This window comes from Ambystoma mexicanum, chromosome 14, assembly GCF_040938575.1.
Source record: "Ambystoma mexicanum isolate Mex_15411 chromosome 14, UKY_AmexF1_1, whole genome shotgun sequence".
NCBI lineage: Eukaryota > Metazoa > Chordata > Amphibia > Caudata > Ambystomatidae > Ambystoma > Ambystoma mexicanum.
Window position 1 is genome coordinate 602,971,908 of NC_090940.1, and position 16,818 is coordinate 602,988,725.

At 44.0% G+C, this 16,818-nt stretch overlaps 1 protein-coding gene across 1 annotated transcript in view; it reads right to left on the bottom strand.

Moving 5' to 3' along the window:
* The window catches only part of SERPINA10 (serpin family A member 10), a 134,225-nt gene that overhangs the window by 53,190 nt on the left and 64,217 nt on the right, over window positions 1-16,818 (bottom strand). The window contains exon 6 of the mRNA XM_069638341.1: window positions 700-771. Coding sequence (XP_069494442.1) covers window positions 700-771 — 72 coding nt within the window. The remainder of the gene's footprint in view (window positions 1-699; window positions 772-16,818) is intronic.

Below are 16,818 nucleotides of genomic sequence, written 5' to 3' on the forward strand. Positions count from 1 at the left end.
GGCAGCTTTGGGTCCACCTTAAAATCCCAGGACAAGAAGCAACTACTGTCCTCCAGGTTCTAGAAGTAGGCCTTACCCCCTTACGATACCCTGATAAGCAATGTCCCTGGTCCCAACTTTACCCTAGTCCAGAGGAATGACACATTGGTCCACATTCAAAGATGTAATCACTCAGAAGGAAGGTCTTCAATAATCCTGCCACTATTTTCAAGAGCAATGCAGTCTTCTATATCGTGTAGAGAATAACCACACCAGGAGGAAGCAATGGTGCCCCCAGCTACTGTCCCACCTCCCTTTAAAAAAGGTAGTTCTGGATCTGGCGCACTCCAACTTGGCAATGTGACACCAGGGTATAGACAAGAGCCTGGAAACCGTCCTCTACCAATTAATTCGGCCTGGGATTTAAAGACAAAGCAAGCATTAGTGCATAGTCTGCCCTATTCTGTAGGAAACAATATTGATTGAGTTATAGAGGGTTGAGGCACTTGCAACCCCTCCCTATTATTCATATTCCCTACTTTAAGACCTTCCAAAAGTACACTTTAGTTATTGTATACTATGATATCCAATACGCAGATTATTTTACACCTAGAAGTACACCACCTAACACATTAAGCCCTGTATCATTGCTGAGTGGCTTTCTCAAGGGAAATTTGTAAAGACCAGGAGACCACTTTCATTTCAAAGCATACCACTCACCTGAATTTCCTCCATATAGACACCTCATGTAAATCCATGTACAGGCCCCAAACGGGTGGCTTGGTGGAAAGGCTTAACAAGACATTTCAGAATCTGTTAGAATTGATAAAGGAGAAGGTTTTTGAAGCCATTTATAAACAGTCTAGAGGAAAAGCTCCAGGTCCTGATTTTATTCCAGTGGACCTTCACATGAGTGAGCCAGTAATATGAGTGCCATATTTCTGGTTATTAGTTAAGACCATACTTAAAAAGAGGCCAGTCACCTCCGTGGTGGCAAGTGGCAGAGATCGTTCCTATCTTCAATAAATGGGATCCTGGTTATCATGGGAACTATAAGATGATCTTCCTACTAGATGCTAGCAGCAAAGGTTTTGGTAAAATCCAGCAAACAAAATTAGAAATGTGGGCAATAGAGACTGATGCTTTAGGCCACCTTCAGGCTGGCTTTGCAAAAGGGGTGAGCACTACATACCATGCCCTCAGACTTACATTTTTTGTGAATAAGTATGTGGCCATCAAGGGTGGTACTCTACACTCACTTTTTATTGATCTAAAAGCCACCTTTGACTATATACCTAGATCTGCACTATGACGAAGCTTATTTGTTAAAGAAACGTCCCTCCCTTTTCTGAAAGCGATAATGTATTTGTATGAAGGGTCATCGGCAAGAGTAAGATGGAGCCTAGGTGGGGAGACTACCAGAACGTTCCGGTTAAAAAGGGTGTCCACTTGCCCCTCTCCTTCTCAACCTGTTTTCTGATGGTTTGCTGACTAAATTCCCAATAAACATTTCAGATGCGCCATCTCTTGGTTGTGAAAAGATTGGCATCCGTTTTTTTTTGCCGATGACGTGGTCCTTATGTCCCGAAACCCCATCTGGTCTTATAAAACAGACAGATCATTTTGTAAAATTTTGCAGGAATAAAGGTTTGGAAGTAAATGCAAACAAAAAAAATAGTGAGATGTGGCAGAGAGCGGGAGTGACGGTCACGAATGGAAATTAACATAGATGGTGCCAATTTGACTATCTAGGAATTAGGATTGGGGCAGACGGGGCGGTGGGAGGAGGTATGAGAATGTGAGGGCTGTGTGTAAGATTGGCGGGGTAGGTGCACATCATCCTTTTGGATGGGGAAGCGCCTGCGTGGGTCTGCCCACGCTGTCGATAATTTGAAGAAGGATTGCATTGGATGGTTTCTTGCAGGAGCAGTTTATGGCCAATGTGTAGAGCCCAGGCGTTGGTAGGTTCTCTTTATGGAGCAGACCTATGGGGGCATACTAAGGTTCTAGCCCTTTGGGCGACTGCAAAAAACTTTTTTAAAAGTTGTTGTGGGTTACCAAAAGCACGCCCAATATTCTGCTGTACATGGAACTTGGTCTGATGGCATCAGGGAACAAATAGCCCTAAAGCCAGTCCGGTGTTATGGGTGCATCTGGTCCTGTGACACTCTCTTGAAATATGGCGCAGCTGTTAATGATGTTTTCTTCTACCAAAACGCCCTACCATTAAAATTGTTCTCTACCTGCTAACTCTAGAAGAACTTTGCAGTAATCCAGAGACCATCAATGGCTGTAGCAGACAACTTGTTATTGAAGTGCACACAGACTTGATGTGGGGCCAGTATGTATCTAAGTGTTTGCACTTAGCAATGGGGGTATGCCTTTTTGTACATTAACCCAGGTTATTCCCTGGAAGAATACTTGCATTTTGTTGAAAGTCCACTCCAGAGAGAACTGTATGTAAACATGCACCTAGGTACTCTACCATTAGCGGTAGTCTAAGCCCGTAGGAACAACAAATAACCAGATGTGTGCCCCTTTCATCCCGACAGCACTTTCCTTTCGTATGTCCTCTTTATGCCGATATTAGGCAAAGCAACAAGGGAATAAAGGCATTGTTTCATTGATTGTAACGGAAGAACTGTGTAAAAGGGGAGGTGCAATAGACATATTTTTTGCAGTTTCTAATTATTTAGTTAGGGCCTGGATGAGAAGAGCGGTGTTTGCAAATATATGCCCTAATTAGAGGGCTGCAATAATAATGATGGTTTAAAATGCTAAATTATATCTGTAAACATTATTATATCTATGTTTGAATTTGAAACGCTCTAGGAGTTGGCGTTGTCGAGATCACTATCACAGGATTGTATGTGTAAATGTTGTAAAACATGAATGACTCAGCTTTAAGTACTGGGACGAAGAAGAGGGGTAGAGAGTTCATAAAGATTAACAGTAATGTCACTAGTAACGTGCAGTCTAGTTGTTGTCCATTCATTGAACTGCGTGGGACATTTAAATCAGGGACTAAAAAACAGGAAGGAGAAAGTGAAGGAGAAGCCCGATCGGGCTGCAGAATGTGCCGAGCAGAAAGTACAGCCCCGGAGAGAGCCAGACATGCAGGACTGTGCCAGGCTAAAGGAGAGAGGTGCTCCCGCACTGCCATTTGTCACCCCAACGTAACGGAGTGGCGGTAGTCCCAGCGGAAGTTAACGGCTCCAGAGATGGGCAGCAAAGGTGTCGGCAACCGCAGAAAAATGTCCACAACGCTGCCAATCTAGAAAGCAGCAACGTATCAGTGAGGAACCACTAAGCCAGCAGAGGATCTGAAAGGGTGCCCGACAAGCTGCGAATGTCGTATCCAAAGAAAAACTCTGCTACTCCAGTGAACCACAAGTCGGAGCCGCCAGGAGAAACCAGTGAGTTGGCCCTTTGATAATGGTCACCCTGGGGCGTTCCAAAAGGTGTGTGGAAAATTAAGTAAATGTTTTGAATACCGGCCAGATAGAGGTACAGAGAGAACAAGAGGACAAACCCAGGGCATTTCTCCTGATAAGAGCTGTCAGCTGGGGGGAAACCTTGAACCCGCATTGCCAAAAGCCAAAAGATATTCTAAGAGAAACAGAGAGGCAGAGGTTATACACTTCTCCTGACATGAGTTGTCAATTGGGGGAAACCTGGCACAAGCATTGCCAAGAATCAAGAAACATTGTAAAAGAGATTGGCAGAAAGAGCGTGAGCAAACACTTCCATAAGGAATGTCAGAAAATTGGGGCAAATGCTAACTGAAGTCAACAAGGTTGTGCCACCCTAAGAGGTACAAGTGTGAAGACATTTAAGAGAAATGTAAATGTTGTTGAGAGGCCTGATAAGAGTATCAGGTGGTGAAACCTTTTTGAGAGAGAAACCTGGGAGAAGAGTACACCAGGGGATCTGTCTGAGTTAAAAGGGAGATATTCCTGGCAGGTGAGTAAACCAGGATATCTAGAGTTTTCAGTTGAACCATCCTTGGGAAAAGATACCTCACAGGAGAGTACACCAGAGGAACCTTGTGAACTAAAAGGAGTATATTCCTGGCAAGTGAGTGTACCAGGAAATTCAATGTTGTGTTGAAAACACGTTTTTTTTGTTCTATTAACTCTTGGTTGAAATTGGATATTTCAGTGAAGGAATTCCTGGCAGGGAAGTACACCAGGAAACCCGAGGTTTTTTTGGAAAAGAAGTTTGTTATAGCAAACCTTTATTAAAACGGAACATTTTACTTTGGCCATCCTAAAGACTATAAAAGACTGTCTTTTAATTCATTGCACCCCATCGTGTAAAAAGAACTTTTGTCTTGTCATCTTAGGGAAAATACTCAGGAACGAAATATCTTCATTACTCTTAATGGAACTTTGGTGAAACAATGTAATTGTCATTACCCTTAATGGAATTTTGGTGAAAGAGAGTATTTCAAATTTCTTTTCCTGAAAACATTCTGGGGACAGGAAACGAAATCCTGGAGACAAGGGTTGTTTTGTTGAAAATGTATATGTATTGTATTTGCACAACTTGATTGAAGTGACGATAGAAATTGTATAGTACCTTTTGCTTTCATATTTTAGTGTGAGTGCTGGAGAAATGGATACAAGGTCAACTTATTTTAGTTTTGTTTTCATAGGTAGGGACAGTCTCCTTTGTCTAGGGCAAGATAGGCCATTTTCTAAACCCGTTTTATTTCAATAAAGATGTCGAATATTGAGAATATTTCAACTTTGGGTCCGCCTCTCATTGCTGACCCCTCACAAATTGTCCTGCCTCGTGCAGGACCTGCAAACATGCACCTAGTTAGTACCATCACTGGTGAGACAACACCTACAACAAAGCTAGAAGAAACAGAACAGACTTGACAACCAAGAAGCACAGCTGCTCCATTTCCAAGCAGGAGACAAAGTCCTAGTCGTAGTATTTGCATCTGGAAACAAGCTACTGGCTAAGGAATCTATTAGATCACTGTCCTGCCCGTAATTCCGCTGATGAAAATGTCAATGACCATTATGGTGTGGTGCAGTGATCAGATAGCTCACTGTGACCTGCATCCCCCTACTGCGCCCCCCCTACCCAATTATCTTAACCGCGGGACAAACGGAAGTGTGCCGCTGACTTCCCTCGATACTGCAGCGACAGTTCCCACCTCGGCACAAGCGCTGCAGGGTTCCTTTTCCTTTTTTTTTCTTTACCTAAATCTTTCTTGTCTCCCACTCTCAGTTTAATGGAAGCGGGCGATACTCCCACAACCACTAACCCCCATTACCACGACTAAGAGAAGTGGGGGACACCCGGGAGGATAGCTCAGGGGGAACATGCTCGCCTTGGAAGCAAGACGACACCGGAGCAACACAGGTTCGATCCCCGGGTCCGTGCTCAGAAACCTCTGGGTATTAAGCACGTTATAAATAACCTATCATATCATATAACCCCCACTTCCATTAGTCGCAGTAATGGGGTTCAGCATTATTTTACGGTGCAAATGTCCCGGGCGACATTCTAGAGTCATAGTAAATGTATAGTCCCCTGGCTAAGTGCCATGGAGCTTATGAAATTGTGGTTGTACTTGTTGACCTCAACTATGGAGTCAGGCAAGAGGATCTCTGGAAGATGACCAAGATCCCCCATACACTTTACTGGACACCCTAGCATAAAACCAAAGAGGCACATGAGACCAGCTCAGGATGGACCCTTTACCTAGGTACTGGTGGAATGGATTCCTCCACTCACTGGAGTTGGATTTAGAAGACGGCCTGCCTCACTTTAAAGACATCGCTGTCAACAAACCTGGCATTGCCAAAGGCTGTGTGCATTGAATTGGGAGTCCCCTGGGCAAAGCTGTGAGTTTAAGGCCATATTAGGTAGCCAAAGCCAAACAGCGATCAGTTCAGGAGAAAGTCAAGAAAGATGGTGGACCTTCGAGATATCAAGCTCTCCGAGAGCCAGCGGTGCACCCTAATTGCCTTTGTGAAGCCCGAAGCACCTAGTGGTTCTGTAACCAAAAAAGTGATGAGTGGTGTTAAGTACTTCAATCAGGTGGTACACCCTGGTCTCAGCCTAGTATGCAGCGCGCAGCTGAAATGCTTATTTTATTATGTCTTTAGGTTCAATATTCTGAGTGATATACCACTCATATCACACCGGTACTCAAAATACCCCAGGTCACAATGGACCAGGAATCAGGCTGGTTGGTAAAGGTAATATTTATTTATTTGTTTAAAATACAAATTAAACATACTTTTTAATAGGGAGCAGCAACCACCAATGAGGTGACAATATCAGATAAGAAGGTATGTAAGGTGGTTAAATTCACTTTCAGCAACACAAAATAGAAAACACCAGAGAAAAGAACACTATTGGCTTGTTTGAAAAGATAGCACTTAAGTTAGGATATCCCCCTGCAATATTCCTCAACCCACCAATAAACAATTCTAAACAGATGTAAGGAAGCAGCAGGTATTCAGGAATAAAGAACAGGAAACAGAATTGGAATGCAACCTTCCCTCCCCCAAACTAGCGAGAAAAACGGGTTGGAAATCTTACACTTTTTAAAATGACATTCGAAAACGGCTGCGTAAAACAATGAATGTGTGCAAAAATCCTTAAATCAATACAAATCTCTATGGGAGCAACATTGAAAAGATGCTAACAATCATGAGCTGTAGTTTGAGCAAAAGTAAACACTTTGAATCTGAACAGAAGGTCGGAAATAATTTAGAGTGAGAATCACACATGTAAAACTTTGCAGAAATGCGGATTCACGCCTACATTTAACCAAAGTTAAAGTCTCTAGCTATTAAATTGAGTGCGTTATGCAATGTTGAATGAGAGGCGTTTTTGGAAAATAAAGGCGTGAAAAAGGAAGCAGAAATCAATGTTTACAAGGATAGTTTTATTGTACACTAGGGCATTCAGGCTAGGTTACCAAATTGAAACACAGTAAGCTCTAGAGTTGATCCGCGGAACCAACCCCAGCACCTCCGTGTCCACCCGGGTGGACCCATTCCGATTACCCGAAGGAGGATTGAGGGTTTGAGGATTTACACAAGAGAAAATATTTAATGAAGTTATCACTAGCGCAAGGAATCAAAAGCCCGGTTGCAATAAGGATTCTGACAATGATACAAGTTCTTAAGGTAAGGATAGGATGGTTTAGAGATTGGGATAGGACAAAACAAGGCAAGGTATGCTATGATTTTCTATGCTTCCTATTAATACTTAAAGTCCACTTTAATTTAGGATTTTGGACCGTCAAGGTTTCTGGTCATCACACGGATCAGGTCTAACCAAGGATAGCTGGGCTACTCGGGCGGAACAGGATCAGGTTGGCGGTTCTGATTTGAACTGGTTACTGGAGACTGGAAATCAGTGGGATGGCGAGTTTGCAGCCGGCATGCATTTAGTAGTAGCAAGCCAGACTGGATCAGAATGCTTCCCTTAGGTTTTGGGATTTGTTTCAGAATTGTGAGGCTTAGCTGAAAAGGAGTTCAGCAATGCTGAGGCCTTAGCTTTGTAAGGAAAATCAGGAATCAGGAACAAGGATGGAGAAATCAGGAACAGGCCGCCACACATGTAGTTATGACCTCTAAGAAAATCAGATACACAGTTTACATATTTTGTGGGTCACATTTCAATCCAAATCCCAAATCTGTGGGACATGGATTTACCTTTCTGCTCCATTTTGCCAATTTTAACCATAAAAGATTTGGCCTAACATTTCCCAATTTTGCACATAAATGCGCATTTACTCTTAGATTATGTGTATAAAATGTTATATTCGCCACATTAATACTTTTTGCGCAATTGGTAATTCTTTATTACTTCTGTACCTTATGCTGTAGTAAGTCCTACCAAGTTTTCAAATGAATAGCATTAAATTAGATTTATAATTATGCACTTTTCACATGTTTTCCCATTCCTGTTGCCAAGTTAAATGTCTTGAAAGTTTAGTTGCCCAATAGGGTTTATAAACACCAAATGTCACTTTTTCTTTTTCACAACTGTAAGCAAATGTCAATCCCTTTGAAGTAGAATGAGGGGCCTCTCCCTTGTGAGTGAAGCTTCCTGCCCCTCCCACTGGAAGGGTAAGTGTCTTAGCCTGCTATTGTCTTAGCCTGGGGTAAAGACGAATGTCTAATGCAACTTGAAAGGTCCCATTGTCCTGGGGATTCAAAGCCTCCAGCTAGCAATTAGCCGTTTCCTGTTCCAGCAGTTGAGGTCTCACCCTTTCTCAGGGCTAGGAACTGGCAGAGCAAGTTTATTTATTTATATAGTTTAATAACTCAGACTGGGTTTAGCTTTGAGGTTCACCTTTTAAATCTTAATTTTAAACCTATGGAATTAAACAGTTTATAGGTGGATTTTTAACTGAAGCAAATCCTTTTACATTCTTAAATAAATAAGCCTTTACACAATAATATACTTTTAAAAATAGGTGATTTTGCTCTTCATTCAGGAAAAAGCACATTTAACTTTTTCCTTTAAATTCGGTTTTCATCTGCAGCAAATACACATTTTAGTCTGCTCTAGGCCTTCCTTTGAGAGCTGGAATTGTTTGCAGCATGGATAAATGTATCAAGCATTTGTTTAGAGTCTTTCTCTGGACAGCTGATTCTTTAAATACTGTTGCAAAGAAATAGACACTCCCTCCCACCCCTCCCCCGCATGGAAAATGAAAAACAAAGTCCCTGGGTTGCTTTTTCAAAGATACTTTTGGTATGAGCTCTCATTCAAATGAGGCCCGGTCCCTCTGAGACTCAAGACTGATCCTGGGCATTGCAGGTCCTTTTTAATCACAGTGGTTCAGGAGGAATTGATGAATTTAGCACCAAACAGCACTTTGAAGGTTGAAAAGATGACATTTTAAAGCAGCATTTTGGGTTTACAACAAAGTAATGCTGCTTCTTTCCTTTGCTCCATGTAAAATGTTGCAGAGCACACTGGCACATTCCTGCAGTGAGTACTTTGTTTTACCCCACCTGACATGGGGTTGGTAGGGTAGTGTAGCCATTTTCTGGTTATTGCAAAGCGCAGTTTAGGGATGTTGGTGCGCACAAGGGTCAGCGTATCCATTTTGTGCTGTTTCCTGCACCAATGCAGTAAAGTGATGTAACACAGCTCAGCTGAGTGGGTCAGAATATCCCACAGTGGAAGGTTTTGAATTTGTACAGACGTCTGGAAAAAGTTAATTAAATCTCTCCATTTGACAAGCCCTATGCATCACATAGACTAAACGATACAGCGAATTACACCAGCCCAATCCATCTCAACATGGGATCTCACCAAAGGATACTGACAGATTCCCTTGGCACAGGCAAACCAAGTGAAGACAGCCTTCTGTACACCTTTGTGACTTTAACCGTTTACTGTATTGCCACTCGGACTCCCTGGCACACCGGTCACCGTTCAATATATCATGGTGTCCATCTTGTAGCCTCAGTGCATGCTTGCAGGCGCATACCTGGAGAATTGTGTAATTTAAACTAAGACCTGGGGTACCCGCATGAGACATATATATGAAGTTTGTAAAATCCCACAGACTTCTAGTCTGAGAGTGAATTACCGAAAAATAAATCCAGCTGTGTTCCTGGTGTAATATCAGCTTCCTTGGACTAGTGTCAAGGTGCATGCTCCCAAAACCCTGAAACTGGTGAGCCCATCCTGAACTTTGGCTTCCTTGGGGACTTCCCAGGCCCCATCTGGGCTCACCTGGACTCAGTCCTGGCACCGCTGGCGCCAGGCTCATGGTAGGTGCTAAATACATGGGCCATATACTTGGCTCTGAGAGGCTGAGCCATTCAGTATAGGGTGTGGCTTGGGACTACTTTACCTGGAGGCAGGATACGGTTAAGGGGGACTATTTTCCTGGGACTACTTGCAAGGCTATTTAAACCGCACCCTGCAAACTGAACACGCTTCGCGTTATTCTGCACTCCTGCAGCGTAACGCTCACCGTGTCAGCTCAGCTCTTGCTTCCCTTCTGCCACGCCCATCCACAGTCTTCTTTCCATTGGCACCTGAGAAAAGAGAAGAACAGGAGTTAGAAACGCATTGAAGGCCTTACCTGCAGAACATCCTGATCTCGCCTTCTGCTTACCCACAGACCGCCACATCTGTAGAAGAGCAGAACTGAAGGGACCCTCTCGGGTAGTTACTCACCTGAATTCGGCCACCTCTAGGAACTCCATCGAGCAGTTCTTCATCATTCCAACATCGCGCCGCATTTCAACCCGTCAAACGGTTCTTCCATCTTCTTCCTGGAACTGCGCCACACCTGCCAGAAAAGACAAAGCAGGTTAGTCGCACACAGCAAGGAAAGCTAAATACAGCGAACAATTAGCATGCCCCGCACAGTGCTATACTATTCCTGCTCATCATTGTCAGGCGAGTCATCCATCATCCGAAAGCCGCTTAAAGCCACACCTGAAAGACAAGAACGAACATTAGATATCTCGAGCAGAAAGACTTAAGGCAGCTATTTCACGGAGTTATTGGAATAGAGCCTTACCTGCTTACTCCGGCCTTTCCACTTCAGCAATCTCCATCGGATCAGTGAAGTTACTAGATCCTGAAAAGATTGTGAAATCGCGCCCCTGCCAGAGTGTGCAGGACGGAGAGCTCGCCCATTAAAAAACCAAGGTGAGCCAGAGGAAGAGAAGTGAAAATCAGAAGGAGGGGAAAACCAAAACCAGCTCTATTCAATTGGCTAATATCTTGTTTCGATTTGCAGATGAGCATCTCCTGAGGCAAGAACAAAGGGAAGACGCGAGCTAGCACCCAAAGTTAAGCAGAGAGTAACCAGTGCAGACATCATCCTTCGAACACGAGCACGCCCCCGTGGAGAGCAGGTGAGTGTAACAACTAGTTCAATAGCATAGACGGCGTATTGCCAACTTCTTCACACTACCATACCCATTGACTTGCCAGCTGGAGTCAAGAAGACTGAATCAACTTCAACGGACAACCAAAGAAGGAGATTGTAAGCCCTTGACACAGTTCCCTTGCCACCCACCCCTCCTGATAAGGCATGATTTTAAAAGCAATTATATTCTGCTTTCTGCCGCTAACCAGGTAGGTCATGGAGCATACCTCTTCCAAGCTGAAAATAGGATTGAGCAGCTACTCTTCTTTAACTTGTTGGGGTTTAAACTGTATCCATCGGAACTCAACTAGGACACTATAGAGCTAGACTGCTTAACCGCTCAGTGGCTGGTAGAGGGCCCTAAATATTAACTCACAGGCAGGAGGTGTGTACGAGCGACTAACTACTCCCCTCTGGTTAGGCTGGCTAGAATTCAGAAAACAAAGGCTTGGTGTTATGACTGAACCTGAGTATGTTGACTTGACCTGAGTGTTTGCGGAGCTTGATTGATGTCAGTGGCTGAGTGACGTCATGGGTGGAATGTTGGATGAGTGGAATGTTGTCTGGTGTGAGTGTTCCACCCTAGGCAGTCGGAAACCCTGTAGCCATGGTGGTGGGTGCCAGTGGGATTCTTCCCTGCTCCTGTCAACGGGCAACTGTTTTATGTAACTAAATAAAGTATGAAGTACTGTCTTACCTAAGCTACCTGAAGATCTTCCTATCATAACACTTGGCTTAGGTGTTTGTTTATGTGCCTCCCGTCGTACGCTCAGGAGGGTCAGTGACAAGCCAGAAGGGTGCTTGAAGGAAATGGTGGAGGCATGCCACAAAGTTCCCTGCCAGACCTTCAGGGTCTGTGTGGAGGCTAATCGGAAGGCTTGGCCCCAGCATCCACTACGTGATTGGCTTTGGGGAGTGGTATGTGAAACATCCCTTGCCCCCGCCTCCCCTCCCACAGCACTCTGGGCTTGGTTAAGGGATGGTCACAGTGGTTCTTCTCCTGGTATGAGCCCTTTAAAATGCACCTGAAGTATATTGTGAGAGTTTCCGTGGCTCACTTGTTGGCAGAGACACAGGAGGAAGAAAGCAAGATTGCCAGACTATAGGGAAAGCATAACACCTCTTCCGGGGCCACAACGGCCTGCGGGTGTATCACAGTACCAGCGCCAGCCCGGCCATTGCTCCCGTTCAAGTTCTGCGAATGTATCTCAACATGCATACGTGAAGAGAAAGGATCCAAGATGGCGAATGGCCTATCCAAAGCTCGGTCTGTGGGGCATGACAAGCAAGATTACCAGGGGAAACACCTGATGCCTCACCAGCTCATCAAATCTACGTGCACAGAAATCACCTGCCACAGCTGCAAACTATAGTATTGAGCTCAGCCCAGGGGGATGGTTCAAGTCCCTGTACAAATGTGGGGATGGTGAAGGCCCGCGTGGGTGACTGCAGTAGCAAAGTGGCAAGGTGGAGAAGGTGGAAGATGCAGGATAAAGAGGCGTGGGAGATCTCAGGGTGATATAATAGGATATTTATAATGCGCTTAATACCCAGATGTTTCTAAGCACGGACCCGGAGATCGGTCGTCTTGCTTCCAAGGCGAGCATGTTGCCCCTAAGCTATCCTCTCGAGAAAAGAGTCTCCCAAGGTGTAAGAGTTAGAACAGATGACGAGAGAAGAAAAGGAGCACGAGGTTGAGGGGAAAGATCTCAAGGTGCAGGAATTGGAGTAGGGGAAGAGAGAGATGTAGGTACAGGAGGAGGCGGGTCAGGGGTGATGGTTCAGGAGGAGGTGTGGAGAGACCTGTCGGTGGTGGAAATCTAGAACAAACGGGTATAGTCAGGGGAGGAGTAGAACCTCTGGAGGCGACCAAAGAAGGCTGAAGAGAGTGAAGAAGAAGAGAGAACGTGGTGCCAGATCTGTTTTCTCTCATGGATGGCCTGTGAGTGTGTGGGATCACATGGGTGAGTGTGATAACATGTTAGCGTGTTTCCCCACCCCAACTTCTAGTAGTGCCAGTTGGGACTGGCCTGCCTGGGTGGTGGGCGCTAGCAGGGCTATCTACTAAAAGACTTACCTTGATTACTGTAACTAACACGGAATAAATAAGTAACTTCTGTGGAAACTTTCCTTGAGGAACACAAGTGTTCCTCAAGAAGCTGAATATTACACCGGCCATCATCAGTAGGTGCTGAGGTAATGTTTTGTTTTCCTGTCTAGAATTGTAGGTGCGTCAGCTGGTAAAGAGTGGCGGTGCACGTGCTCAGTTCCCAATTAAAAGAAATGTTAGGAGAATTTTAGATATAGAATTAACTGCCGGAATAATAGCTTTTGAAAGTAACCTCCCAGATGGGTTCCAGTGTTTGTCTCATCTCTTTTTTATTGATGATGAAAAGCTCTCTAAAATGCACTAACATGTATAAAAATTGAAAACCATATCTGCAGGTAACTTGTTCTCATTTTTATTTCCACCCAAGAGATGTCGTAATCACGCCTCCTAGCGTACCAGGAAGCGCGGAAGGTGGGTTGTACCTCATGGTATTGCCGGCCTTGCAAGCCTCCTGAGAAACAGAAGCCCGCCATATTTCCTCCGGTGCGTTTCGCCTCAGGGATCCTTCACTGGCCCCTTACTGGTGCCAGGGCCCACGTTAAGTCCCTCACTTCCCTCGTGTCTATAAGGTGGGCCCCAGGCCATTACCTGCCCGGTAAGTAATGGGTGCCATCAACGGGGCTTGGTGCTTAAATAACTACTACCAGCAGACAGCCCCTAGTTTGTGGGTGGCGGTGAACTTACATGGGTAGGGTATTTCTTTTTAAAAAAAATGTGTATATGGTTTATTACAAACCTTTAAAAAGACTCAAAAAAAAAGATACACTTTAAACAACACATAAAACAACTTCACGTGATGGCCCTCCACAATCCTCAAAAGACAGACAGGCGAAATAAAAGATAATCTTTCGCAATAGTTCGCCGTCCGCCTTTACATTAGTGCGCCACCATAAGAGTCATTTTAGGTAAATGTCTAAACCACGGTTCCAGATGGACGGAACGATTGGAAGCTGGTAAATGTGTTTTTGCGGTTCCTGTACAATGTTCCTCGCTTCAGATAGTCTTTTTACCATCGTGTCAAAAAAGAAGCTTAATGCAATGGTTAACCTTCTATCTGATTCGTCAAACATAGCTTTCCACCAATCTTGGGCGCTAAATGATTTTCTCAAAGCGACAACACCTCCTAGATTAATAACTCTCTCTCTGCAGAGGGCTGTGCAAAAGAGGGTCAGATGCTTCAGTGTTCCTTCTTGATGCTTACACAGCCTACAAGCAGACTTTACGCCAACAGCCTTGGACCATGTGCTTAGTCTCTCATGTGTATCGAGCAAGTTCATTGCAAATTTTATGTACAAAGTTCTTCGAAATTGATCCGGAAATGTTATGAGGTATCTTTGATATTGAGTGATTTCGCTTCACTTGGGACGTTCTTCATTATCCTGTGTTGTCGTCGCACAGTTTCTGTCATGCACCAATCCTGTTCCCATACTTTCTTTTTAACCAGATTGGTATTGGTCTGTAACATAAAAATGTCAGCATTTAAGTCCTTTAGAATTTCATTGGCTCGATCGGCCCATAAGGACAATCTGCCGTTTTTGTCTCGGCTTCCTGGATCATGTACCACTTGAAATTGTGGCAGAAAGGAATCTGCTGTCATTATGCGAAAAAAAAGTGCCAACATGTTCCAGCAAATACAAGCATTTATTGATATGAGGTTCAGTTCAAAGCGGATGCATGCAGTTGGAGTCCCCTTGGGTAGCCATAACATTTTTGACCAAAAGGTGTTCTCCAGGGTATCCCAAAGGGTGTGCGAGCATCCCAGGGCACACTCGGCACCGTAGATTATTGCAGGTACGGCCTTCTGTTTATAGAAATCAAGCACAGGTTTTAAGGAGTATTTACCATATCTTCTATTCAGAACTGATGCTTGAATTGCCAATTGCCTACATCTACTTCTCGCGTTGTCCGCCCAGGGTGCGTCATTCAGATTTGCACTGATTATCATTCCCAAATATCTGGTGTGGAGTGAAATCATGAGTTCCTCATTTCCCAAATGCCATCTAAATGTTTTGATCGAACGTGCTCTACCCGTCCTCAAATTCTGTAATATGAGAATTTCCGATTTGTTGGTGTTAATGCATAGACCATTCTTGTTGACATATCCCTCAAGGGCATTCAATTTCAGTGGTTTTTCATTTAGCACAGGACAGTGTTCAGATATTTTCCTATGGAAGCGCCATGCCATAAAGACTGAGGGATTGATGCGCTAGAGATAGGCATTTATAGGTTATCAAAAATCATTTATGATGTATCCATGGCAACACTGGGCCAATAAGGTGGAATCAGATTCACTCGGAAGCTCCACCAATGAGATTCATGGAGCGAGCAACCATGATGAAATGCAAAGAAGTACATTGACATTTCAGAGATTAACTCTGTTCTTTTGGGACCAATCCAGGTCAATTCTCATATAATGAGCATGTTATAATGTCACGCGCGGGTACCCATCTCATGCCACTACTTAGGGTGTGGGCTTCAACTTGGTTTGGTCCAAAAGCTGCACTGAACTATTTGACATCTGGGTTTTCTGCATTGGTCCCATTTGCAAGGTATAGGTCCTACTGAATGTGTTTCCAAACTTGCCATGGCATCCCACATCGAAGGACCCTCTTTGTTCACTTACATTAAAGACAGCTGAAGAATCTAAGATATAGCTTCAATATCAGAGGTCTCCTACTCCGGTCCTTGAGAGGACCACCCACACCAGGTTTCCAATATGACCATTAACTATGTACATACATCTCATGATGATGTATTGTGCTTAAGACATTTTTTGTGTGTGGCTATCCTGAATACCCAGAGGGAATCTGGCTCCTGCAGGCAGACTTGGAGTACTATGCTCTATTCATGGCCTGCAGATCAACACCCACTTCCCATACTAGGGTGTTTTCAATATCTGGAAAAGCTCTAAGCGCAGGGTTGTCCAATCCTGGGCCTCGAGGGCCGCAATCCTAACAGGTTTTCGGGCTATCCCTCATTAATATTCATGAGCAAACATGCGCATACATTTTGAATCATTGTATGCCAAATTGTCTCATGAATATTAATTAGGGATATCCTGAAAACCCGGCATGGATCCAGCCCTTGTGGCCTGAAGTTGGACAACCCTGCTCTAAGTAATCCAGTGATCTGCAAATAAATCCTTATTTACTGGGCAATTTGTTTCCTTGAAGAATTTGATTCGCCTCTTTTAATTGAAGAATATCTCCTTGTAATTGTACCTCTTCCAAACAACGAACAATTGGCCTAAAAGTAATCTAATCAAACACCTGCCAATATATCCTGTGCAAGCTTCTTAACTGGGCTATGATTAGGGAATGTGGCGGGCGAATAGTACCCTAGCCCTTAACTTATCAACTAAACAAAAATAAAACATTTTTGGTGTAATCCTTTTAGAGTCCCTTACTATCCCAAATTCCCTTACTACCCCAAATTCCCTTCCTAGCCCAAATTCCTTAATGTCAAACATTGACGTCATGAAAAGGATCATATGGACAACATTGCTCCCAACTCTCCGAGCCCCACATTCTCCAAAAAGTTATTGAGTGCAGTGAATGGCCATTACATTTGCAGACTCTGTCAGTGCTTGCAAAAGAAACTACAACCCAAAAGGCATTAGAGTGCAGGGAAGAAGAAACAGCATACATATATATGTACACCCTACTCTCTCCACTGACCTGGACTATGGTCCTGAGGGCGTTCAACCCACAGCGCTTTGAGATCATACCAATGGTATGTAAGGCGCTATACAAATGCACTGTAACATAACATATGTAAACCACTGTCGAAAGCAATCCTGGGCATGCTTAAGTGTCCAAATATTGTGAAACAAGACAGTTTTCAG